General features: G+C 39.8%; 1 protein-coding gene across 5 annotated transcripts in view; it reads left to right on the top strand.

Annotated features, from left to right (window-relative positions):
• Window positions 1-13,395: 13,395 nt before the first annotated feature.
• abcc5.L (ATP binding cassette subfamily C member 5 L homeolog) overlaps window positions 13,396-27,850 on the top strand; it is a 67,357-nt gene continuing 52,902 nt past the window's right edge. For 2 of the 5 annotated variants that reach the window (XM_041563214.1, XM_041563213.1), the window contains exons 1-2: window positions 13,396-13,651; window positions 21,378-21,554. In XM_041563214.1, the coding sequence (XP_041419148.1) occupies window positions 21,426-21,554 (129 nt within the window). In that variant the 5' untranslated portion in view covers window positions 13,396-13,651; window positions 21,378-21,425. The remainder of the gene's footprint in view (window positions 13,652-21,377; window positions 21,555-27,850) is intronic. The other 3 variants (XM_018261764.2, XM_018261762.2, XM_018261763.2) reach the window with 2 other exon arrangements.

The following is a 27,850-nucleotide window of genomic DNA, read 5'->3' as shown; positions in this document are numbered from 1 at the left end:
CTGCACAAATTTCTTGGCAAGTTGCGGAGGAGAAACAGGAGAAGAGGAAGTTACCGGAGGAGGAAGAACGGGTCTCTGGAAGCGAGGAGCTAAAGCAAGTTGAGGCCTCTGCAATTTCCAGGCCCGCTCACAATCAGCTTGATGTTGCCTCTGCCGGGTGTCGACTTTCACCGCCAAGGAAACCAAATCTTCCCAGGAGGAGGGGATCTCACGGGACACGAGGTCGTTTTTGATCCGCATCGCCAGGCCGTTATAGAAGGCAGCATGATAACTGTCGTTGTTCCAGGATGTTTCGGCCAGCAAGGTACGAAACTCTATGGCGTATTCCGGCACAGAGCGAGTTCCTTGCTGTAACTGGAACAACCGAGCAGAAGCCGAGGCAGACCGACCTGGGGCGTCAAAAACTGTACGGAGATCCCGGCAGAAAACTTTAGCATCATCTATGACTGGATCCTGCTTCTCCCAGAGTGGAGATGCCCATTCCAAAGCTTTCCCTTGCAGTCGGGAGATGATAAAGCCCACCTTGGCACGCTCTGTGACGTACTGGCCAGGAAGCAAAGAGAATTGGATTTCGCATTGGATAATGAATCCGCGACAAGCTTCTGGATCGCCGAAATACAGAGGAGGTGCAGGGATACGGGGCTCAGAGACACGTACCGGAGACACAGGAACCGGAGCAGGTACTTGGGCCGCTGGCAGGAATGCAGACAGCTTCTCCTGGATCGCCATAAGAACTTGGCCGAGATGGGCCTGCTGGGACTCATAGGAGAGCAAGCGTTCAGACAGTCCACGGACAGCTTGGCGGACATCAGGCGAAGTTTGGGTCTCCTCCGCAGGGTCCATGGCCCAATTATACTGTAACGGGCCCGAAGGCACAGTAGTAGTAAGGACCAAAGAGGAGACCAGACCAGGTTCGAAGCACAAAAGGTTTATCCGGAAGAATAGTCAGGGCACAGGCAATGTCGGTTCAGGCAGCAATCAAACAGTGTCGAGAAAACAGGCAAGAGTTGGTACACGGAGAAATCAGACAATATATAAATATATATAACACACCCAGGAACACAAGAGAATGGAACCTATAATTGGGCAAGGACACAAAGGAAAATGGGGTTTAAATAGTTCAGTCTTTGGCGCCGAAACTTGACGCGCTGACGTCATGACGCCGGCGCCAGCGTCTTCACGCTGGCGTCCTCACGCCGGCGCACATTCTGACGCCGGCGTCCATTCTGACGCCGGCGTCCAATCCGAGGGCGACTCGTTCTTGACGCAATCAAAGCAGGGTCAGCAGGAACAGCATGGTGGAGCAGAGGGACGTCATCCAGGTCGCCATCTTGGACACCAGGTAAGTCGGATTCCATTACAAATTTATAAACAGGAGTAGAGGACAATTTGCTAGTGAAAGAGACTGTTGCTAGCGTAGTTTCGCACCCTATTGCCATGCAGATTTTTGATTAACGATCAATGCAAATTTCACAGAATTTTATGGTTTCGCCAGAGTTTCCTTCACCACCTTAGACCTTAGATGAAACTACATCCTCCTCAATCTTATGTCAGTGACATCATATCCTGCATTGCGAAAAGTCATAATTTTTTTTTAAACGCTGGCATTTTTCCATATTTTAAAGTGTGATTGTCTTTAAAAGTTGTAACTAGTAAAAATGTTTACTTTAACGTTTTCTTTTACCACTTGAGGGGCATGCCACATTTGTTTTAGGGTAGGCTCATGTCTAGGACATTAGATGATTTTGCCTTTATTTTGCTTCCTTGAACACAAATATATGACCTATATGTACCCGACCTATTCAAATTGATCTAAGCGTAAGAGTACTAACATAATTTTGTTAGGAATGTTAGAGAAAGTTTTCTATGAAATGCTTGCGCTGATTAATTAACGCTATTGAAACTGCGCCAGCGTTCGGCTGCAGAGACTCAACTTTGCATCTTAGTGAATTAGCGTAGTGGTAGCGAATTTGCGCTTGGCAAAGCGGTGACCTTATAACTACTAATCATGCCAGAACCAGATACAGAACCCTCTTATTTTATGCTAGAAAAATAATTGCGATGATGTGGATGGGTCCCAAACTCCCCACTCCCCCTGGATTACACTTATAAATCAAAACCTGCCTCTCATCAAGCTCACTTTGTAGCCAGAGGCTCACAAAAGAAATGCGACAAAATATGGAGCCCATGGTGAGAGGCTGGGCTAGGGGTGTGTGGCTCCCTTACATAAAACACAATCTATAAAAGGTATGCCATGAAAACCTAAGAACTCTATTTAACTACTGATGAATCTAACCCTGATTACATGTTGAAATTCTCATCTATGAATGTATAGTTATTCAGTGTCTAAAGAAGCTAAAGTATCAATCATATCATTGACGAAACATCAACCCAATGTAAATCATCCAAGTACTTTGTCATGTAAAGATATTATTTTCATGGCATGATTTTTCAAAACAATACATGTGTTTTAAAAACAATACAAAACTTAAAAAAAATAGAAATAATTTCAAATGCAATAATCAGCATTTAAATGGAAAGACCAGCAGTTATATAATAAACAGATATTGAGATTAGATGGCTTTAACCGTATAGGCCATAAAATCCCTGAAAAAAGTATTTAAAGTTTTTGGACACCCTTTTTAACTAACAGCCTATCTTCCTATTTTAAAAGGTCACCAGGAGTGCATGGCTAAACCATATAGATGTAACATGTTTGAAGGATTTGCATTAACTAATGGAAGATTAAGAGATTAATTCTTTATATTCTATTTTCGGTATACAAATCCTTTTTCAACTATCATTTGGGTCAGGACAGTTAAGGGGTTATTTATTAAAGGTCGAGTTTTGTTTTTCATGAAAAATTTTAGTTTTTCAAGGGTAGTTTTAGTAAAAATTCAAAATTTTCAGGAAAAAAAACGTTAAATTCTTCGAGATTTATTATGCCCCAAAACTGCAAAAAGCCCAAATCCGAAAATACTCCATCTAAAACCTGCCCTGACCTAAATGAAGGTGTTTTTAGCTTTCATGATTTTCGGGTTTTCTTCGATAATTTGCACTTGAAAACTCAATCATTCAAGGTATTCAAGGTTTTTTGCCGATAACTCGATTAAGTTGCGTATTTGTGCGTCCCCCCTCCCCTGATTGCATTCAATCGAGTTTTTTGTTTTTGGGTGTTTTCATAAATGAGCAAACATTAGAATTGTGAGTTTATTCCAGGAAGAAAAAAAAACCTCACAAACTCAACCTAGAAATCACGGGGCCCCATATGACAACATTTTCTGGGTCCCCTGGGCTCTGCTCACAACCAAAGGCCCGTCCCAGACCCAACACACCCCTGCACCATAGTAAAAAGGCCACACAAACATGTGCGCTAAAACATGAATTCTAAAAACTCATTTGTGGCCAGGGTCCCCCCTAGAAGTTAAAAAATAACAACTGGTGCAGCGCTTCGTTTTCCGAAGTCGCCCAAAGTTGCTTTGAATTTCGAGCATCTTCGGAAAACGAATCGACAAGAGTGCCATGCTGCAGGCGTTTTTTTCATTTTAGCAGGTGGAAGACAGGGGGAAGCAGTTTGGGGAGATTAGTCACCACAAAGAAGAGGCAATTAGTCACTGGGCGACTTAATCTTCCCGAATCTCACAGTGTGACCTTACCCTTGAAAATAAGGTATGAAGATAAGTCCCATACCTGTACTGAAACTTTAGCTAAGTAGTCTGGCATACCATTGAATGCTGCAATGTAAATAGTAAGGAGCAGGGAGTGTATACTCCCCTGCGACTTCATGGGGGTGGTGTGAGCTACAATTAGGGGGATTAAGCACAGGTGTGGGGAGTCAGGGAGCCGTTCCCATTGGTGGGTCAGCAATAGCGTGGCAACCGAGGGGTTAAATGCTGGCTTCGCAGCGGGCTTACCCCTTTTTCCTGTCAGCGAGCCAGGGTGAGTAGTGCTGCATGATTGTCCCACCCCTTCAGTTATTTAATTGTTTAACTATATATATATGTTAATATATAATTTTTAAAAAAAAAAGGTTGTTGCAGCGTAACAGAGAAAAGTTAAATGTATTTTCAGTATATCTGGCCTGGTACATGGCAGAGCTTATTTTGATACATTATTTTGTGAATATTTCAAAATGGTTTGTACCAAGCTTCAATTGGGACTTTAATTTCAAATAAAGCAAGCTGCAGCCTTTACACCACCTCACCTATTGTGAGTGTGTGCTTTTACTTACATTGTTTGGATATCTGTACGTCCTACCAACCCCATGTATTTCTGTGCCTTTTTATCACACTATAATAGAATCCAAAGTATCTGAAAACTCTAAATGCATTTAATTTGCAAAATAAAATATTATTGTTCTTTATTGTTTTTAGATATTAGAGCTCTTGAAGGGGAAATAATGCCTAATTAGACAATCACTCCCATGAAGGCTATGCAAGCACAAAATATATTTTAGCTAAACACAAGTCTTGACATATCATTGCTTGCGCCCATTTCCATCCGATCACTTGACTGTGACTGGAGAATGTATAGAGCTTCTTTAGGTTTGATACCACTATAAGAAGGAGCTGATTGATTGTAAAAATTCTGTGCTTCAATTTGGGGTAGTGTGGGCTTTTGCATGGTCTATCATTCCCATTACAAACATATAAAATATAGATTTTCCCAACACCCAGGCATGGCTTTGTGAATGCCTGACCCCAGCAGGTGAAGACTTATTATATAAATAATCCTACATCTGATTGCTTTATCCACAGAAAGTAATCTAATTATAACCAGATTATCCTAAGGCATAAATTGCCTTTGAAGTAGCTTTCATTTTCTGAAAGTGCTAGTGGCTTTCTAGGAAGAGACAGCTGCATTTGGAAGAGTTTTTGTCCGGAAGTTGCATTACAGTGTTTTTTAATTTAAACATGATAATATAAAAAGATTCAATAGGTGGTCCCACATTTAATAAGGGGTTAGCACCCATCTTTAAGGGCTGATTTGCCTAAAAATATGCCAAATTGTACCAGTGAAGTCACATATTGCAACTAGTACTGTTACTGGTAGTAGACTCAAAAAAGGTATTGATTGATATGGAGAATTGCAACTGAGCCCACGATGCTTTCCAGCATCTGTTGCTAGTGTTGGACATATCATGATGGGATTGTAATTCCAAAATCCCAAACTGCCAACATCAGACTGTGATGACTGTCAGTTGCACCTACTTGCATGATGTGCAAGTAAGAGTGGTTCCTAAGATCTGCCTTGACAGGAAGTTCATGGCCGGCTTTGCATGTTGTGCCAGGTAAATCTCGTCGGAATTAAAGGCGGTATAGGTATACAAGCATGTTCGACCTGCAGGTAGCCATTTTTTGAATCTCTGGTATCTGGTCCAAAATTTTATGTATGACTGCAACTGGTGCAGTTATAGTAAAAACTTATTTAGTAAATAACCAAACAAGACAATAGGACTGATTATTTGGAGCCCTTAATGCAACAGGCACTAGGGATGTTTTTGTCACTCATAGCATCTGTATATTATTGGTTACCTTAAAATGGCAGGCATATGCTGGATGTTTGGGGAATTATATACAAATAACAGAACACTCTAGAACAGGGGTGTCCAAACTTTTGGCTTCCCTGGGCCACATTGGAAGAAGAAAAATTTTCTGGGGCCACACTCGAAATACACACAAACACTAATGCTAGCTTTTGATGTATTTTATTGTAAAAGTAAAAGAAAAGAGGGTATCATAAACCTAGTGAGATTTTTGACATTGTGTTTGAGAAACTAATGTATCAATATCTGGTTCAATGGAAGTAGTTGCAATTCTTAGTGAATTCTCAAGGTGCTCACCAGATAGGGGGTTATTTATAAAAGTCCGAATTTATCTCAATATTTTCTGCTACAAACTTCAATCAAATCTGGTCAGGTGTTTTGCACTTATTTATTATATTTTATTATTATATTACTTTGTGGGGAAAAAATCAGATTTTCACAATTTTTTCGGATTTTTCCATACGTTTTTTTTGGATTTTTCATACGAAAACTCAGCTTTTTGCCTGAAAACTCCGAAAACTTTGGGGTATTGCACGAACCCCAGCGCACATCAAAAAATCATTGAGACTTCTCTCATTGACTTATATGCAATCCTCGACAGGTCTGAGATGCCGGATTTTCTGACTTTTCCATCCTCGGGGTTTAATAAATTCCGATAAATTTGTGATTTTTTAAAAGTCAGATTTCATAGAAAAATTTGTAGTTTACTAAATAATCCCCCAAGTGTGTTCATTCTTGAAAAAAGTTGCTCACAAATGTAGGCGCTGCATATACAGTATCCCTAGCATAGCGGGCAATGCTGCTGAAGAATGCTTACCTGCTTTTGAAAGTAACCGAACGCTCACTTGTTAACTGCTTTTCCTGTTCTAGGAAGCCACACACGCACACCACATGTAAAATTTAAACCACACATGCACACAATTAGCGACTGTTTACCTACGTGCTCTGTGTGTGACATCGCAACATGACGATTCCTGGATTGGGGGAAGTTCAAGCTGGGCCGCATTCATATCCATCCTGGGCCGCGGGTTGGACACCCCTGCTCTAGAATGTAACCTTGTGAGGTATCATATCATTTAATGTCATTTAATACAGGTTTTCTACCCTGTATTTTCTTTTTTTTATTGTAAAACAACTTACCTGAAAAATACAACCAGACAAAAATATTATTACCAATATATACAAGCTCCAAGGGAGGACAAGAAAAAACAACCAAACTTAAAGGGGAACTATTGCGAAAATGAAAATTTCATATAAGCTTCATCATACTAAAATAAGAAACTTTCTAAATACAATCAATTAAAAATGTTGTACAATTTTTGAAATAATCAAGTTTATCTTCACTATCCCTCTCTCAGCATCTGTTTCTCTTCATTCTGTCTTCATGCAGCAATTGGGTGTCATTGACAGTTAGATCCATAATATCTTAAAGGGGTCTCCTTTTACCTAGTAGATTTATTAGAGCTCACTCTATTAAAATCACCATAAATCATGTCTCTCTACATGCAGAATTTGAAAAAAAGCAGTTATTTTGTTAGATTTTGTTTGTACTCGAATAATTTATTTGAGTGAACTCTAATACATCTGCTAGGAAAGAAAGCGACCACTATAAGATATATTGGATCTAACTGTCAATGACTATCTGACAGATGCTGAGAGAGGGATAGTGAACATAAACTTGATTATTTCAGAAACAATGCAAAATATTTAATTGATTGTATTTACAAAGTTTCTTATTTCAGTATTCAGAAGATTATATTACATTCTATGATAGTTCTCCTTTAAAAAAAATGCGCACACATAATCACTACATTATAGTCTACAGTATAATGTGTTGTATTTTTGCACTTAGTACTGCACCTAGTAATAAATGGGTCTCATAATAATGTATAATGATATGTGTAATGTAATATAATACCCTGCATATGGTAGGCTCTCTGCAGGGTAGGAACAATAATATGGAACAATAATATAACAAGCTAAACATAATTATGAACATTCTCTTCATAAGTACATGAGTTCATGAAGTATAATTTTTACTAACCAAGCCAGTAAAATAGGCAAGAGTCAACTACACTAATTATGCCTTTTTCGCTAACTAACAGAAAATAAATGAATAAGCAGTTCAAGTTTAAACTCGAGTGCTCAAATTGGTTATTATTAAAATAGAGAAAGTTCAAAAAGTGACTAGCCTGGTAAAGGGTAAGAAACATGTCAGTTCCTGAAAAAGTTGGGGATATTTACACCAGAGAAAATGTGCTGAAACTCTCTGATGCTTTATTCATCAGTAGGTCCTTCCAAGAGACACAAGGGCACACACAGATAAAATGTATTCCCTTCCGAGGGAAATTTGCAAAACTTCAGATGGATTATTTTTTTTCCCCATCTTTATTTGGATCATAGCAACCTCGATGGAGGTATGTTTTTTCAACCTACTAAAATATATCACTAGTTATTGAATTTAATGACCTTTTTCTATCATCGTAGCGACTGAAATGTTTTCTTAACATTATATGGGGTTTAGCTCCATTCCTATTATCTTATCTATTGCATACCTCCCAACATTTGAAACTAGAAAGAGGGATAAAAAGATCTGTCACTCGTGGCACAGCAAAATGTTTTGACCTAAACTACTAGCAAGTGCTATGTGGCCAACAGAATTCAACACACAACTGGCATAATACTTAGAGTTCTGTGCTCAAGGATCTTGTTTTTAGCAACTGCCTTAGGAAAGTTTCAAGTATAAGGCTACTGATGCACCTGGCATCACAGGCACTTCTGTAAGCACCTTGTAAATAATGTGTGAGTAATTATCCAAGGGGATTCCTGCATCCTGCTACTCACTATACACAGTGGCCAAAGTTGCCAGCATGTTTGTGCCCGACTCTTGAATTCTAAACATAATCACCTGTTATGAAAAATGGTGCCCTGTATGCACATAATAATGGCTCTTTGAGTTATTTGCACTTTTCATTTTTGTAAATAACCCTGCAGCGTTTGTATTGAGGGGTAAAACTAAAGCTCTAGGCATTATCTCCTGTTCTGTATGACCACGCTGCTTCAAGTTGGATGCCGGGGGCTTTGGTGCTTCTCCTTTCTGATTTCAAGTCCCAGCATCCTCTGTCCCTCTTAGGAAAATCAGGTTGATACCCAGTCATGCACACTGTATTATGATATCTCAGTCATCCAGGTATACTAGCAGCAAGTTCAGGGCCACTACCTAGTGCAGACAGATGAGAGTCCTGTTAGGGACCTGCAGCATTTTGGGGCTGGGAAAATTTGGCAGCCTTTTTGTTGTCCACCTAAGAGTGGAGCTTGCAGTAGATGGGTGGGGTTTTGGCAGATCCTGGCTGTAATTGGACATGGCCATAGTGGATCTGGTGTGGTCATGTGTTCACTTAGCTAGCAGGGCCCACTGCCAACTGGCTAATAACCAGGGACCCCTTGCACTTCTGCATAGTTGCGCTGAGCACCAATGCCTTGGCCTGTACTAATAAGATCTGAAATTTGCATCTATTTAACAAAAATGCACACAATGTTTGGATGCACACATTTGTGGTGTTGCAATTGGCTATATGGCTGCAATTGTCCAGGGGAAAAAATTTCCTAGCAAACTCCATGCTGCTTTTTAGCTTGGAAGCTGGGCTGTAAGGGTTTCTAATGTAATCAGCAAAAATAGTACTAAATGTTATTTTTAGCATATGGCATGCTATCATTTGTTTCTGGGAATACATAATCAGTATGATGTCCTTCCTGAAAGTGATTTTTCGCAAAGAATCTAATGCATCTACATTAGGCATTCCCATAATTCTGTTGAACAGCAGGCTGTCCAAGAAAGGAAAAACTTTGTTCTGAACCTAGTGCAAGCTGGATCCTGATGGTACCAGAAAATACATCAATAGTTCAGTCAGAGACATGAAATAACATACCACAGTCTGAACATCAAGATGGAAAATATGCTAATGTAGTCATGTACCTTCATTTAGAGCAAAAATAGTATTTCTCTTTTCCCATGCTGCATATTGGACGTTTTTGCAAAACTTGAGCTAGAAAATGATCGGATACAAAGTTGCTGGCTGTATGAAAACTGTCAGTCTGGCATAGTTGCCTATGTCACTTAAAGGATTAATTCACCTTAAAATTTACTTTAAATATGGTGTAGACTGAATAATAAGAAAATGTTTAACTTTTTTTTTTTCAAAAACCTGACAGCATTTTCATTGGGAGGCTGGAGAAAGCAAGAATATGAAGGATAATAATTCAAGAACTATACAAAACAAATTAGGAAGACCAACTAATTGAATATGTCCATTTGCATTAAAATTAATATATACAAGGTGAATATGAAGTCCAACATCTGCTTCCGCCGTAGTTATGCCACCATGTCCAGAGCACAATGTTCTAGGAGTCCTGATGTTTGTTTATGGCAAAACTCTAATCACTCCCTGATGTTCTTTTTGGCACACCTGCCTTGTAGAACTTATTTGTTCAGGCTCTTTCTAATTAAAGACTTGTGCACTTTGACATCAATAGTGCCAAGAGTTGCCTGTAGATTTGTGATAAAATTCTGGGATGCTGGGATGGCTTGGCCTGAGAAAGTTGGCTGTTGTTTGGAACCTTCTCCACTTGTAGATGATCTTCCAGACTGTGGAATAATTGTTGTTCAATTGTTTGGCAATCTTGTATACCCTAACCAGACTCATAGGCATCTATAACCTTCTTTAGATAGGGGCTTACAAAATCTAATGTACAGAGGATTTATAACTATTGCTTATTGTATAAACACCAAAAAACATGTCTGTTTCATAATAACTGACTGCCATCTCTTTGCCAGCAAGTACAGCATTTACAGGACATATAGGCTAAAGCATACACGGCGCATCATTTTCTGCAGTTGCCTCATGAGTAAACTTCGGGTGACTTTGGAAAATGAAGAGCCGCGTGTGCTTTAGCGCAGGTGACTTTTCATGACAGCGGACGGGAAGACACACAAAGGCAGTTTGGGGAGATTGTTGCCCAGAAGAAGAGGCGATTAGTTGCCAGGAGAATCTTCCCGAATCTGCTCATGTGGACTAACCCTTAAGAGTCATTGGGGTATATTTATCAAAGAGTAAAGTTAGAGATTACCACAAACCTCTAGAGTGAAATTTTGCCACTTTCCATTCATTTCTATGGGATTTCAGGGGTGCTTCGCCAATGAGGCAAGTTGAGGCTGTCGCCTCAGGCAGCAGCGCTCCACTAGGTACCAGGGGCAGCAAAAATTCTGCTCCTGGTACTTTAAGAGCGAATTTCCGGGGGAGGGGGGGCAGCAGCAACTGCTGCTGCCTTCAGACGGCGGAGGGGCCAGGATCGCCCCTGTGGGATTTTAAAAAGAGTATTTTTCATTGGGTGAAATTGAAAGTTTATACTTTGATAAATACGTCTTTCAAAATCCCATAGAAATGAATGGAGAGTGGTGAAATTTCACTCTTGAGGACTGTAGTCATCTCTGTGTGGCAGAATTTCACTCTAGCAGACTGTGGCGATCGCTAACTTCACTCTTTGATAAATTTACCCCATTGTCTTGCTGCATGACCCACTTCTCTTAATGGAGTGGGGAAATGTGGGGAATTAGGGAAGCCAGTTAAAAACAAGTTGCAGTAGTCTGGTAACAGGTTAGAAAGCCGCAAAGAAGGACGTAGTGGTTTGGTTATTACATTAGACATCTGTTCACTCCAGCATTTATAGATTGCATTTTTGGATAACTAAAAATATTGGAAATATGTTTTAATTTTGCACAGCCTATTTTACCCAATTTTATTTTTACACTGAACTGTTCCTTTAAGGGAAACACATGATCAGCTTTTCTTAACATAACACAACCATTAGTTCCACTTCATGTAGTGATGCCTTACTGTTCTGTACTTGGTCTTTTGTTATTTTCCCTATACACAGTCTTTGGGAGATCTCATCCACTCATTTGGCTTTAAATATGCTGATTATATCCAAAATACTGTATATTTATTAGCCCCTTCATTAACAAAAGCAAAGTCCTAAGGTAAGTGTTGAAAGCTGATTCTCTTTGTAAGGGATGTAGATCCGTTATGGATCCACCGAATCCAGGTTTCATTTTGGGATTAGGCTGAATCCAAAAGCCTGGCCAAACCGATGTGAACTTCGGTTGCCACCTGACCGGTTATCGATTGGCCCAGCCGGTAAATCACCAGCTAGGGTTGGCACTGATATTACAAATATACAGACAATGTAGTTGCCAGTAAAACTATAAATTCCTCCCCTTCCTTAACCCTTTTGCTGCCAGTCTCATCTTTTAGTTGCAGATCTGCCTTTCCGCTGCCTGGAATGTCCATTTCCCAGCCCACTTTCTGGCCCTTCCACCCTCTCTCGTCAAAACCACTCATTTTTCATTCCTTAAAATGACATCACAGCCCGACCCAAAAACTGTTATTGGGGTGAAATAAAGGTGGCAACCTGAATCCGAACCCCACAAAATGAGAAAAATGTGCCATGCACGTGTCAATTTGTACACATCCTTATTGCACACATTGATTTATGCCCATCGGGAGGGTTCGGATTCCGTTTGGCATTCAGCTGGATCCAACGTGAAGGATTTGGGATCTGGCCAAATCCAGAATAAAAGAGTTGAGTGCCTAGGGCAGCAGAATTTTAGGGGGCAACATGCGGCCAAACCACACCCATATTGGTTCACAAACATGCACAGGAGATATAATATTTTTGAAAATTTCCTGTGTACCAATCCCCATTGTTCTGGTCCCCTTTATGAAAATGTGTTGCTAATAAAGGGGAGGGGATGACAAACGCTCACTATATAAATCCAGCCCTGCTAAGATTCATACGTGGATTTGTAGTTCAATAAACATGTATTACATGCATTGAGGATTAGATTTATGAGAACGGTACGGGTACTAGTAGGGTTGCCACCTTTTCTAGAAAAAAATACAGGCCTTTATATATATAAATATATATAAATATATATATATATATATATCTGTCCTTCAGAATGGACCAGCACACCAAGTTTTCAAGTGTTCAAATTTTCTTTATTGCCATAACACTCGTGCATGAGTGTTATGGCAATAAAGAAAATTTGAACACTTTAAAACTTGGTGTGCTGGTCCATTCTGAAGGACATACATTATTTTGACCATAGCACCCACAAAGAAAAACAAAGGCAAGAGTGCAGGTACTATCTGGACATTTTTATATCTATCTATCTATATATATATTTTTTTTTTTTTCCCCTATTAATAAAATTGGGATCAGCCATCATTTTTACCGGCCAAGCCCGTAAAATACCGCGCAGGTGGCAAACCTAGGTACTAGCTATGCTTGGGCCCTCGGCAGCGCAGAATAAAGGAATCATTGCAGGAGAAATGTACAATAAAGGCCAGCTTGTGCCTGGGATTTTGCAGATGAGCCTTGACAATCTTTAAAGCCACCTTGGCCACTAGAGGTGACTGTTTCATGCATTGTATAATAACCAAGATTAAACTATAGAAAGAGGTGCTCACGTTAGGAAACTAAAATAGCTCTTCCCAACATGTGAATGACGTTAACCCTGCCCTTATAATATATCCCCATGTCCTGTTGCTGTCACACTGGGCATTCGTGGGGAACAACCGCAACAGATTCACACAAATAAACAGCGACACGAAGAAAAGTGCAATTTCTTTTGTCACACCCAGGCCAAATATGGCCACCATTCCTGTGCCCGCGCAGGGCGCCCCCGGCTATGAAGAACGTTCCAGAGCGTGTTACCGCAGCGCAAGAACAAAGGCGTTTTGCCTTCTCTTCGGCACCACCCATTTCTGTCCGCGGGGCGGGACCTCGAACTTTGACAAGCGACACGCCTTATGGGAAATCGAGTTTTCTACCGCTCGTCTAAAAAAGCGAATGTGCGTTTATGGAACTACAAATCCCGACATGCCTTGAGCTTTGGGCTTTGTGCGCAGGCTTTCTCTGGCTCTCCCCTCACAACCCCCTCAGCCCGGCAGCTTGTTTTCCTGAGTTGAAGAGCTGCAGTGGAAGAGACAGCAGCGAAGCTCATCTAGTCTGACTGTTGGAAGCCAAGAGTCCTAATTAAATCAGGTAACGGTGAGGAGATCCTGCCCCATAGGCTTCAGCTGCTCTTTATGGATGACAACACCTTACAGCTAATTGATGGGGAATATTAACCCGGCTCTGTGATGTTACAAGTCTGAATGTCAGTCATAAAATCCGGGGTCGCGGCTGCTGAATGGTCTGTTCTGGACCAGGGGTCGGCAGACAGTTACTCGGAATCTGTCTTTCTGAGCCCTCTCGTTAACATTCCGGATAACGGATTTGTTCGGGGCCAGGGCGCTTGTAACAAGCTGTGGTGCGGGAAGGAGCGAGCTCGGCTCCTGTCAGAGGACATGTCATTTGAGAGCGAGGCCCTTCCAGGCCTGTATCATTAGTTCTCTACACCAGCCGTCCCCCAAACTGCTCGGCCGAGGCTTTTCCTACATTGTCATTACTAGCGTTCGCCGTAGCATTAGTGACGGGCAGAGATATTTATCTAATGAAATGTACTTCTTGAATATAAAAGCCACCCTAGTCCGGGCTTGTTTACCCGTTGAAGTTCAAGTGAAGTGTCATTACAGAACAGGAAGCTGCCTGTGAATCAGATGCGGCTTCTCCTTGTTTGTTCTGTTTTTACTTCCGGCTTCTGAGCAGCAGAGGGCGCTCTGAATGTAGGAGTTGACTTTATGCGGCTCCTGTTAGGAAATGATGCTGATGTCTTCTTAACCGCATTCTAGCCAGAGCTCGCAAGCTCCCGGATGCAGGAACTGAAGGCCAAGGTGTCTGGATTGAGAAAGGGTTTGGGGGAAAAGGTCAGGGCACCCTCCAGAAACCGGTTTGACAAGAGCCATAGGAAGGACACCTGAAAAAAACCATCTGAATGGAGAGGACATTAAACTTTCCATCTAAAAAAAAAATACAGTTGTCTAGATACTTAGTTGCCTATGTAGTCTCATTAGTGGCCTTACACATGTATCATTTTATATTTAACCACTCGCCGTACCCTGGCATAGAAATGCTACATTGAATATTGTAGGGCAATGTTAAAAATGTTTTGTTGCGAAGCGGGGAGAAAAAAAAAGGTAATGCTTACACTGGAGACTTGCAAAGATCAGGTTATGATTTTGCATTTTCTCTAATATCGGTTGGTGTGTGGTCTTGGAGCAAGCATCCTCACTGACCAGACACAGACGACAAAATTCATTTTCTAAATAAAATCATTACTATGCAAAACACCACAAAGATGGGTTGAAGCTTCAAGCCTCACACTTTGGGGAAACCTTTTACTAAACTATACCTCATCATGGGGAAAAATTGTAGACCCCCCTGCTCCTGGGTGAAGTAAGTACCTGCTGTTGCATATGGAGAACAAGACATCTAATACATGTTGTGCGGTATGATACTTCATCACATAGATATTTTTAAAAAAGGCATGTCCGCATGTTAAGCAATATAGTGTCGCAATGAGATGTAGCAGCCATATATTAAAGGAGAACTAAACCTTAAAAATGAACATGACTAGAAATGCCATGTTTTATATATTGAGCTTTTTGATTCAGCACCTCTATGGTAGTAATGATTCAGACCTTCAAAGTTGTCAAAGGAGTTTCCCATCTTTAATTATGTTAGGAGTGTCTGAAACACGCATGCTCAGTGGACTCTGAGCAACTGTTGAGAAGCTGTTGAGGATACTGTCATCGGAAAACATGTTTTTTTTTTTCACAACGCACCAGTTAATAGTGTTACTCCAGCAGATTTCTGCACTGAAATCCATTTCTCAAAAGAGCAAACAGATTTCTTTATATTCAATTTTGAAATCTGACATGGGGCTAGACATTTTGTAAATTTCCCAGCTGCCCCTGGTCATGTGACTTGTGCCTGCACTTTAGGAGAGAAATGCTTTCTGGCAGGCTGCTGTTTTTCCTTCTCAATGTAACTGAATGTGTCTCAGGGGGACATGGGCTTCTACTATTGAGTATTGTTCTTAGATCTACCGGGCAGCTGTTATCTTGTGTTAGGGAGCTGCTATCTGGTTACCTTCCCATTGTTCTTTTGTTTGGCTGCTGGGGGGGGAAAGGGAGGGGGTGATATCACTCTAACTTGCAGTAAAGAGTGATTGAAGTCTATCAGAGCACAAGTCACATGACTTGGGGCAGCTGGGAAATTGACAATATGTCTAGCCCCATGTCAGATTTCAAAATTGAATATAAAAAAATCTGGTTGCTCTTTTGAGAAATGGATTTCAGTGCAGAATTCTGCTGGAGCAGCACTATTAACTGATTCATTTTGGAAATGTTTTTTTTTTTTTCCATGGCAGCATCCCTTAAGCTTAGGGGTCGTCTCAAATCATCAAGCACAAAATGAGTTTGGCCTGTAATATAAGCTGATGCTTTGGGGCTCATTTTTAAATGCTGATGCTAATTGTTCTGGTTTCTGAGCTGCTATGTTCCAAAAATCGCAAATATTTACTAATCAGCCTTATACTGTATTGTGACATTTATATACATTAAGTATTAGGAATGCACCAAATCCACTATTTGGGATTCAGCCGAATCCCCCAATCCTTGGTGAAAGATTTGGCAGAATACTGAACCGAATCCTAATGTACATATGTAAATTAGGGGCAGGACAGGAAAAAGTCGAAAAACATTCTTCTTTTGTGATGAAAAGATACGTGATTTCCCTACCCACCCCTAATTTACATATGCAAATTAGGATTCGGTTCGGCCAGGCACAAGGATATTAAGTATATTGTGCATTGGTCCCTACACTCAGGTAATTAACAGCAGCATAGAACATGTGCAATGAATGTGCAGAAGAGAAGATGGGGAGCTACTGGAGACATATTTAGAGACACAGATCTTCCCTGCTGAAGTGCTTTGTTTGGGCTTGGATAGAAGCCCAAAAACATAATGCAAACTGTTTTACTGTACTTCTTTAGTTCTCCTCTAACTTACTGCTACCAAGCAAAAATGATTTTACTAACTTTACCACAAATGATAATGACATCCCTACCATGACGGATTTCCTATCTCCTTTTTCAAAGTAACCCAACATAGAAATAAAATATTGAATTGAGTATGTACACAATCCAAATAAAATTGATATCTGATTGTCTCTGCAGGTATACAATAAAATGTCTCATATAGGTGAGAAGACTGCTAATCACTAATCTGCTAATCAGGCTGATCTCTTTAATAAAGTGACTTGAATGTGACCTAATTCAACGTGCATCCTTGTGTATAGTACATAATGTTGTGTGTACTGTATACAAGGTAGCTTTTGTTCAAGTGCCGTTACAATTAGTGAGACCAAACAATACTTTTGTTAACCTGCACTTGGCAGTGATGCTATTGACAGCATACGGGTAAGCTGTAACCATGGTGAGTCTTCAAGCAAATGGAATTTAAGCATCAAGAGTCAAAGAATATTTACTTCAGCAGATCATTTGTTTATGGTGATAGCTTCCTGGTTCTCTTGGGTTTAAAATCTTGTGACAGACATGGCAGTTAAATGACATTATATAATTTCTGCTCATGGATATTCACTCCCTGACAATTCTTAAAGGAGAATTAAACCACCCCACCTCCCCCAAGCACAGTGCCACACCGAACAAGTGACTCCTCTAGCAACATGACCCACACATGCAGAACTGCATAGCACAGGGGCGCCATGTAAATTACTGAAAAGAAAGAAGATCCAGAAGATTTCGAAGCTAGCAAACATGGTGCCCCTGAGCTCCACTGCACTATTCTGCATTTACAGGTCAGTGTCGCCAGAGGGGACACCCATTCCGGTACAACACCATGCGGGAAGGAAGCAGGGAAGGGGGCCCACAGGAGCACCCAGTGCAGGGGGGATTGAGTTCTTCTTTAAGGATAAGGCTGTACTACAATATTCAACTGTGATCACAGTATAAACAACTAACCACACCATTAAATGGGTGGTTCACCTTTAACTTAACTTTTGTTATGTTATAGAATGGTCAATTCTAAGCAACTTTTCATTGGTCTGCATTATTTATTTTCGATAGTTTTTAAATTATTTCCCTTCTTCTGACTTTCCAGCTTTCATATGAGGGGTCAATTACCCCATCTGAAAAATAAATGCTCTGTAAGGTTATACATTTAGGGGCCGATTCACGAAATTCGGGTGAAGGGTTCGAATTAAAAAAAATTCGAATTTCGAAGTATTTTTTGGGTACTTCGACCATCGAATTGGTTAAATTCGATCGAATTCGATCGAATTAGAACGATTAGAACGATTAGAATTAAAAATCGTTCGACTATTCGACCATTCGATAGTCGAAGTACTGTCCCTTTAAGAAAAACTTCGACCCCCTACTTCGGCAGCTAAAAGCAACCGAAGTCAATGTTAGCCTATGGGGAAGGTCCCCATAGGCTTGCCTGTGATTTTTTGATCGAAGGATTTTCCTTCGATCGTTGAATTAAAATCCTTCGAATCGAACAATCGATCGCAGGATTTGCGCAAAATCGTTCGACTTCGATATTCGAAGTCGAACGATTTTAGTTCCCAGTCGAATATCGAGGGTTAATTAACCCTCGATATTTGACCCTTCGTGAATCGGCCCCTTATTGTTATTGCCACTTATTATTTATCTTTCTAGTCAGGCCTCTCATACTCCTGTCTCATGTTCAAATCAATACATGGTAGCTATTGTAATTTGGACCCTAGCAACCAGAACTGTTGAATAAAAAGCTTAATAACTCAAAAACCACAAATAATAAAAAATAAAAACTTGTCCCAGCATATCACATTCTTCATCATATTAAAGTTTTAAATTTAAAGGTGAACAACCCCTTAAATATAATAATCATTTGGGTTTGTTTTTAATTTTCTTGTCCTCTATAGTGATGGATAGCGAGCCTAGTGCCTCCAGTGTGACTGATAAACCAGCTTGGAGGTTCCACTAACACTTTAAATAGACTTTCTAAAAATGATCTACTATATTGGTGTCATAGGAGAATCTCCCAACAATCAGAGCACTGATTGGGTAACCACTTGTAAGACTGGAATCACAAAGCACTTGTTAGAAGATATGATAATGTAGGCAATGAACACTTACTCACAGCACTGCTATATGCTTATGTGCTAGAGATATAGAGAGGATCTTTGGAAATCTGAAATTAAATATATAAATATGATTTTTACTATTATTCTAAACCTTGTCTACTGTGATACTTGTATAGCACCCTTTATCCAGAGCTCAGAAATTTGTGAATGCCATTTTAAAGGAGTTGTTCATCTTTAAATTAACTTTTAATATGATGCAGAGAGTGATATTCTGAGACAATTTCTAATTGTTTTTCATTTTTTATTGTTTGTGGTTTTTGAGTTATTTAGCTAGTTGTTCAGCAGCTCTCCACTTTGCAATTTCAGAAATCTGGTTGCTAGGGTGCAGATGGCCTTAACAACCATGCTATGATTTTCATAAGAGGCTCGAATATGTATATGAGAGGGCCTGAATCAAAAGTAATGAAAAGTAGCAATAACAATAAATTTGTAGCCTTTCAGAATATTTGTTTTTAGATGGGGTCAGTGACCCCATTTGAAAGCTGGAAAGAGTCCAAAGAAGAAGGCACTTAATTCAAAAACTAAAAAAAAAAGAAAGTTGTTTAGAATTAGCCATTCTATAACATACTAAAAGTAAACTTAATTGAGCCGCCTCTTTAAAGGAACAGTAATACCAAAAATTAATGTGTTAAAGGATTGACAGTATAATTTACTGTTATCCTCTACTAGTTAAACCGGTGTGTTTGCTATAGAAATAATAGTTTATATAAACAAGCTGCTCGGTAGCCATGGGGGCAGCCATTCAAGCACAGGAAACGGCAGATAACAAAAGTTCTGAAGAATCCCATTGTATACTACAGAGCTTATCTGTTATCTGCTGCTTTTCTCCCTTTTCAGCTTTGAATGGCTGCCCCCATGGCTACACAGCAGCTTGTTTATATAAACTATAGTAGAGTATCCAAAGCAAACATACCAGTTGTGCCAGTGCAGGGCAACAGTACATTAAATTTTCATTATTATATATTTTTTCAAACGCATTTTTTGGCGTTTTGAAACTTCTGGGAGTTTTCCGAAAAGCAAAATGCCAAATGTGTTTTTCCATTGGTGATTTACATTATTTCCAGTGGAAAAACACTTGAAGGAGATTAATTGCACGTAGTAGTGAAGGTTTAGCACGGGCAATTTATCTTGTGTGCTAGGACCCTAATAATGCTTCTAAAACAAACACACCAGTTTTAGGGCACATAGGGAGATTTGTCGCCTGCTGTAAAAATTTGCTACCTCAGACAACCTTTTGACCTCAGGCGAGGCATTTGAATTGCCGCAAGTAATTAAATTACTTCTGCCAATTTGGTTTACTCACAGAGAAATTCCTTATTTTGCATTTGCTGTGAGTAATGTATTTGTACTTGCGGCAATTCAAATGTTAGTAAGGGGATGGAATTTTCAGCAGTACATAACAGTACATTATATTTTAATCACTTTTACTTTCATTTTTTTGTTGTTGCTGATCCTTTAAAGATGCACTAGTCAATGGACTTTACACACTAGTTGTTGTGAGGCAACTTGCCTATTTAATTTTCCACATGTCCAGAATCTTTTTGAGCAACAAATATTTCTATAAGTGATGGATGCTTTGCGCTTAGATTATTCAGATACACCACATGCTGAAGAGAAAACCGAATTAAGAGTAAACGTTTTTCAGAATGCAACTGCAGACAAAGCAAAATGGAAATTGGGTTCAGAAAGCAGAAGGGCATGTGTGGTAACAGAATACTGAAGTGGGAAAGACTTAAGAGCATCTGTCCAAAAATTTCTGTAGTTGGTAAACCAGGGGTTCTTAACCCATGGATTGGGACCCAGGGGTTAAAGGAACAGGAACATAAAAAAATGAGTGTTTTAAAATAATACAAATATAATGCAGTGTTGCCCTGCACTGGTCAAACTGCTGTGTTTGCTTCAGAAACACTACTATTGTTTATATAAATAAGCTGCTGTGTAGTAATGGGGGCAGCCATTCAAAGGAGAAAAGGTTCAGGTTACACAGCAGATAAGCTCTGGAGAACATAATGGTGTTATCTGTTATCCACTATTTAACCTGTGCCATATAGCCTTTTTTCAATTTCCTTCCTTGCTACACAGTAGTTTGTTTATATGAACTACAGTAGTGTTTCTTAAGCAAATAGGTCAGTTTTACCAGTGCAGGGCAATAGTACATTATATTTCCGTTAATTTAACACTTTAATGTTTTGGTGTTACTGTTCCTTTAAGAAACTCGGGACTCTGCCCAGTAGGGCCAAAGATAAGAAATGTATCAATTAATCAATGTATCAATTTATAAATGTTTGATGACCCCACTCCCACAGCTGCTTCAGAAAGACACTTTAAAATAAACTTCAATATTAGTAAAACTGTCACAAATAACAAGCAATTGAAAAAAAAAGTCCTTTCTGCTGAACTATACGAATACAACTGAACTGAATGAGCAGTTAGAAGGTGAACAACCCCTTTAACTTTAAACCAGTTTTGGATCAGTGAGCTTGCTTGTTAGGCATAGTATCTCTTCCCAAATAACATTTATTTTTGTCTTCATTCTAATACCCTCCCAGTTCTTGCAAATCAGGATTGAAAAATGAATTTAAACTACTACAGTTTAATATGAGAAACTAAGATGATAGTTATTTACTAGATAAAAAGTGTGAATAAAAAAAATGATTTTAGGCTTTTATTTTTGTTATAGAAGATTTGAGATTGCTACTTTACATAAGGCTCTCAATGCAAAGAGAAGATGAAAGACCTAGATTTAGGAGTGGAATATGTAATACCCAGCCTGGGATACAGAAATGTTCGGGAGCAACACAACCAAGATGAAAGGAAGGAGTCGCAGGATTTTAAGTACCAAAAAGCAAAGCCACAGGTCAGTTTTGTTTACATTCGTCCTATGACATTTTCCCAAACCTACATGTTTACAATGTTTCCTGTATTGTGAACAATCCAAAAAGAAGAGACATGTAGAGAAAAATGTATTAAAACATTTGATTTATTTTTGTTTTTAAATTTTAAGGACCAAAATTGTCAAGTTTTAAAAACAGCCACAAAAAAAATAGTGAAATGTGAAAATTTGTAATTGTAAAAATGCCCAGAAACTTATTCTTGGTGGAAAAACAAGGGAAAAAAAAAAAATTTAATGGCATTGCACTACATATCCTTACTTACTCATATATTTGTTAAAAAAAAAAAAAAAAGTCATGCCGTATGAGGATTTCGTGCACTCGTAAGCTTTGTCTAGTTTCACTTCCCGTTTCATCCTCCGGTTTTTGGTTTTTTTTTTTGCCACTTCCTATTTTTCTTCTTTTGCACTCACTACAAAGCCAACTTGCTCTGGCATCAGATCACAGTTGAAAGCTCCCAGTAAACTTGTGCTTTTCAATGCAAGCAAAAAAAAAAAAGAGATATGGTAGCCAAAGGCTATATAACCATTCCAACCTCCCTGCTTCTGGTAAATTCAAGAATCTTTACAAATTGTACCACAGCAATCCATTTTATATTTGAGTCTAATCATTTCCTGTGTAAGCAAAAAACTCAGTTCAAACTCTCAAATGTTTTTTTTTAATTAAATGTGTATGTATGTATGTATGTATGTATGTTTGTTATTTTTTACCATTACATAGTAACATAGTAAGTTAGGTTGAAAAAAGACACACGTCCATCAATTCCAGCCTTTTAACTCTATTTTAACCTGCCTAACTGCCAGTTGATCCAGAAGAATGCAAAAAGAGACCCCATTTGAAGCCTCAGAGGTGGAAAAAAATCCTTCCTAACCTCCAAAATGGCAATCGGACCAGTCCCTGGATCAACTTATACTATGAGCTATCTTCCTTAACCCTGCAGGAGAGCCATCGGGGGGGCAGGGAGGAGAGGGGGGGGAGAATTGAAGGGGTGGCCTGGCCACACCACACTTACTTGATTAGCCGGGCCCCCCCATCTTTCTGAGAGCTGCTGACTTTAGGATGGCATGGACGTTTAAGGGGCCCTGGCCATCAATTTTCTCATAATGTGGAGGGGGGGGCCTGGCCACCAATTTTTTTCTCATGTGGGGTCCAAGCCATCAATAATTTTTAATGGGGGGTCCCTGCCACAAATGTTTTATTTATGGGGGGCCCTGACCACCAATATATTATTTTTTTATTAACATGTGGGAAACCTATCCACCAATATTTTTTTTACTGTGTGGTGGGGGGCAGACCTGTAGGTGGGGCTTGCGGTGGGTGCAGCCCCGGGGGCCCAGGAAATTTTGTCGTATGGGGCCCTGTGATTTCTGATGGCGGTTCTGTAACCCTGTATTCCCTCACATGCTAAAAAGCCATACAACCCCTTATTAAAGCTATCTAATGTATCAGCCAAAACGATTCAGGGAGAGAATTCCACATCTTCACAGCTCTCACTGTAAAAGAACCCCTTCCGATTATTTAGGCGGAACCTCCTTTCTTTTAATCGGAATGGGTGACCTCACGTCAGCTGAAAAGACCTACTGGTAAATAAAGCATTAGAGAGATTATTATATGATCCTCTTATATATATTTATACATAGTTATCATATCACCCCTTAAACGCCTCTTCTCCAGCGTGAACATCCCCAATTTAGCCAGTCTTTTCCATACCTTTTACCAGCGTGTGGTGGCCATACATGGGCAGATAAAGCTGCCGATATCGGTCGTTTGGACCAATTTGACAGCTTATCTGCCCGTGTATGGGGGCTTCCGATGGGTCTTCCCAATCGATATCTGGCCATGATATCGATCGGGAAGGTTTGATTTTTAACCGACCGGCCCGTCGGAGCCCCTTGGCATATTGTAATTTGACAATCGAATTACCCCCGATATAGACATGCTGTTAGTGGCATATCGGGGAAAAATCTGCATCTTTTTGCGATGTCGCCAAACGAGCGGATTTTTGAGTCTATGGCCAGCTTTAGTTGCCCTTCTCTGCACCCTCTCTGATTCAGTAATATCCTGTTTGAGCACTGGAGACCAACACTGTATGGCATATTCTAGATGGGGCCTTACCAGTGCTCTATATAGTGGAAGAATGACCCCCTCCTCCCGTGAATCAATGCCCCTTTAGATACAGCTCAAGGCCTTATTTGCCCTTGATGCTGCTGACTGGCATTGCTTGCTACAACCAAGTTTATTATCTACATGGACTCCAAGGTCCTTTCCATTATCGTTTTGCCTAGTGCAGTCCCATTAAGGGTATAAGTGGCTTGCATATTATTACATCCCAGGTGCATGACTTTACATTTATCAACATTGAATCTCATTTGCCACTTAGCTGCCCAGATTACCAGTTTGTCAAGATCCTGTTGCAAGGATGCCACATCCTGGATGGAATTAATTGGGCTGGATAGTTGGGCTGTGTTATCTGCAAACACTGATACATTACTTACAATACATTCCCCTAAGTCATTAATGAGCAAGTTTATAAAAGTGGACCCAATACTGAGCCCTGAGCCCACTAAGAACCTTACTCTATGTAGAGAATGTACCATTAACAACCACCCCTGATTTCATTAAGCCCAACAGACCTTAGTTTAGAAAGCAGTCGCATTAGGACACTTGGATTTTCCACTGTTTCCCCTGGATTGACCACCTGTAGACTCCCCCACTTCAGAGGATTGTTTACCCGCGGGCCACCAGCACACCGGGCCAATGAATAATCCTTCTGAGTCACATATAATCATATTGCGAGTATTCCCTGCAGGTAGCCGAACCGATGCAGGACTCTAGCATAAGTGGGGACAGTTGTCTTAGGCTTGGGTTTTTGGGTCTTTAGGGGGGCCTGGCTGTGATGCACTTACTTGGATTAGACACCCCCCTGCTGACAGTGAGCTGCAAACTTCAGAAGGGTAGGAAGTGCCTGCATCTGCCTTCACTGCACAGTTTCTGTGCCCTAATTTGTCACTAAAGTTTAAGCCCCAGTAAATCTGCATGGGGATTGGATGGTCTGGAGGAAAGTTCATAATTTACCCATCCAGTGCCTGTGTGGCTTTACCAGGGTTTAAACTTTAGTGACAAATGTGGTCAGAGAATCTGTGTAGAAAAGGAAAAACTGGAGCTCCTGCCCTCCCTTCCGAAGCTGCAGCTCAGTGGCAGAAGCGGGGTCCAGCTAAACCAAGTTACTGCAGCAGGGCCAGGCCACCTAAAGACCCAAAAATCCATTAGTGCACTGATTTGGTCAACATTCTTTTAGTTTTAGCAGGAGCACATAGCTCTTTTATGTAGCCATTCAGAGGTAAAGTGTATACATTATATACTTTAGGCGCACATATATTGGATGGCTATTCACAAATCGCACAAAACCTGGCCACTGGCTGCATTACAGTGAAATGATTGGGCTTTACTTCTCACTAAAGCTTATCTGAGTTGGAAACAACTCTGCATGCTGCTTACCTGCTGTCCAGAACTTGGGTAGTGATAATGGCTTGAAGTTACTAAGCCAGCTACATCTAAAAATGTGTGCAATCAGAGCTAGTGGAGTGAAGGGGGGGGGGTTGCAGGGGTTGTGTTTTTCTATAGAACCAGTTTGGTTTTTTTAATAAATATATATTAGAAATAGGTTTATTTTTTAATAAAGAACCTGGTACCATTAGGGTTATGGCCACCAATGTGTGTTTTGGTTTTTAACCACTAAGCTTCTGGGGGGGACCTTGATCATTTTGTTGTACAGGGCCCTGTGATTTCTGATGTTATTCCTGGTGGTGTATAAAAGAAAAATATACTACCTTTTATGACATAAAATCATTCTGTTAGGGTAATCTGAACTTCCAAAAAGTTTTTTAACACATACAGTATTGAAAGGAAACCATGACACTCGTTAGAAGCATTTCCCAACATCTCTTAGACTCAAACTGTCCTAAACCAACTCTCTCACCTTGTTCTGCTGTGAAGTAATGGATTGTGGGTCTTGCGTTTCCTCTGTTTTCCATAGTACATGATGCACAGATTCTCTGGAAAGCAGAGGGAACTCAAGCCCCAGAGTCTCTCACATCACAGTGGAATAAAATGAGAGAGGCTGCATGACACTGTTACACGGCCTTACATGGGTTGGGAAATTGTTGTTATGATGAATCATGGCTTCCTTTCAATCTTTATGATCGCGTGTGTGTGTTTTTTTTTTTTTAAATATATTTAATAGAAGCCAAACTGAATAAACCCATGTACAAAAGGGTGGGTATATTTTCCATTTTATTGCAGTAACCTAGGGAGCAGGGATAATTCTTGTTGCATCACTGAAGTAAAGAATATGGAAATGAGTTTTTAGCAATTTTGTTTACTTTTACTGGTTCTTTAAAAAGGTATGTAAATCAATGTTTAATTTTGTTTTCATGTGCTTTGACTAGTACTAGCCCTGCTTGCCATGCTTTTATTTTTATTTTTTATGGAGTGCCACTTGTCTTAACCTGAATGGTCAGCTAGATTCTTGTGTGCTGTTATTTTTTCTTTGTTTGGGTTTATACGCACATACGACATACTATAATTTACACAAATGCTCAGTGGAATGTATATGTCCCATGTAACTAGAGGAATAGCAGATATAATGTCTGCAAAGGAAAAAACCACAGTTGTCTCAAAAATATATACTCAATCATATGCCATTGCCACTTGCCAGTACTGGTATGGGATCTGTTATCTGGAAACCTGTTATCCATAAAAGCTCAGAATTACGGAATGGCCATATCCCATAGACTCCATTTTATCAAAATCCAAATGATTAAAAATTATTTCCTTCTCTGTAATAATAAAACACTACATTGTACTTGATCCCAACTAAGATATAATGAATCCTTATTGGAAGCAAAACCAGCCTATTGGGTTTATTTAATGTTTACATGATTTTCTAGTAGACTTAAAGGGGAACTCCACAAAAATACAACTTAAGCTTTTTGAAAAGTAAACATAATTTCAAGCAACATTGCAATATATATCAATTAAAAAATATGTAGACTTTTCATGATTTTTAATAGTTTGGAACAATTCCCTAAGCCTAGCCCCCTGCTCTCCTACTGATCTGTCTGACTACTTTGCTGAGTTGGACTACTGTTACTTTGTATCAGCAGCAGGAACAGAACATCACAGCGCAATGCATTGTGGGTTATGTAGTTCCTGCATGCTGCCTGTAAGCTGTGAAAAATTTCAGTGTTTAGTCCCTCCTTCCCTGCCAGGATTTCAAATGATGCAGAATGAGAAGAACTGTTAAACAACATAGAAAATGGCATTTATTCATACTTTTTGAAAAAAAGGGTAAATAAAATGGGTATATTAGGGGTTTCTGTGTTATGTGGGCCTCTTTATCCAATTTTGGTTTGGAAGCTGGAGTTCCCCTTTACGGTGTGAAGATCCAAATTACGGAAAGATCCTTTATCTGAAGACCCCAGGTCCCAAGCATTCTGGATAACCTATCCCATACTTGTATTATAAAGAGGCTAAAATGTTATCCAGTGAATATGTTCTCTTAAATATGCATTCAGTTTTTATCCACCCGTAAGCAAGAATGGTCATTATAATAAGTTATCCGTATTTTATTTAATCAATATTTAATTTTGTGTGGGCTGTCTTACTTACTTTAGTGTGTCAAGTTATTTTTTAAGGTATGTTTTTAATTTCACAGGAAACGGTTATACTTAATTGCCTGATTCAAATACTTGTAGAAAAATACAATTGAGAAACCTTGTGCCTGTTTGTACATGACCTCATTCTTGTGCTGTATTTGAAGCTCCAGGGTGTGGCAAGTCAGGTGTTCTCTTGCTTCACTGAATTGATCCTAGCAGGAAACACAAGTAATCCCTAGCAACGTCCATTAACTGTTCATGTAGCGCTCTTTATTTTGCAGTAGAAACCCATGTCTATATCTCTTCATACAGGGGCGTAACTACAGAGGAAGCAGACCCTGCGGCTGCAGGGGGGCCCAGGAGGTATAGGGGCCCCATGAGGCCCTAATTAGTGAGCAATTTCAACATATATTGGTAAAACAGGAGAACCTATGGATATATTGGGGGACCTAAAATTAATTTGCTATGGGCCCAGTAACACGTAGTTAAGCAACTGGCTTCATATGTTGCTGTGTATAGAAGAATCGCAAAAACACACAGGGTGCCAATTTTTAATTAATTACCACAGGGTGGCATGTACCCCTTTAAAATATAAAAAAAAATCA

The sequence above is a fragment of the Xenopus laevis genome, chromosome 5L, assembly GCF_017654675.1.
Source record: "Xenopus laevis strain J_2021 chromosome 5L, Xenopus_laevis_v10.1, whole genome shotgun sequence".
Classification (NCBI taxonomy): Eukaryota; Metazoa; Chordata; class Amphibia; order Anura; family Pipidae; genus Xenopus; species Xenopus laevis.
Note: the sequence above shows the minus strand (reverse complement) of the source record. Positions and strands in the feature narration are given on the sequence as shown.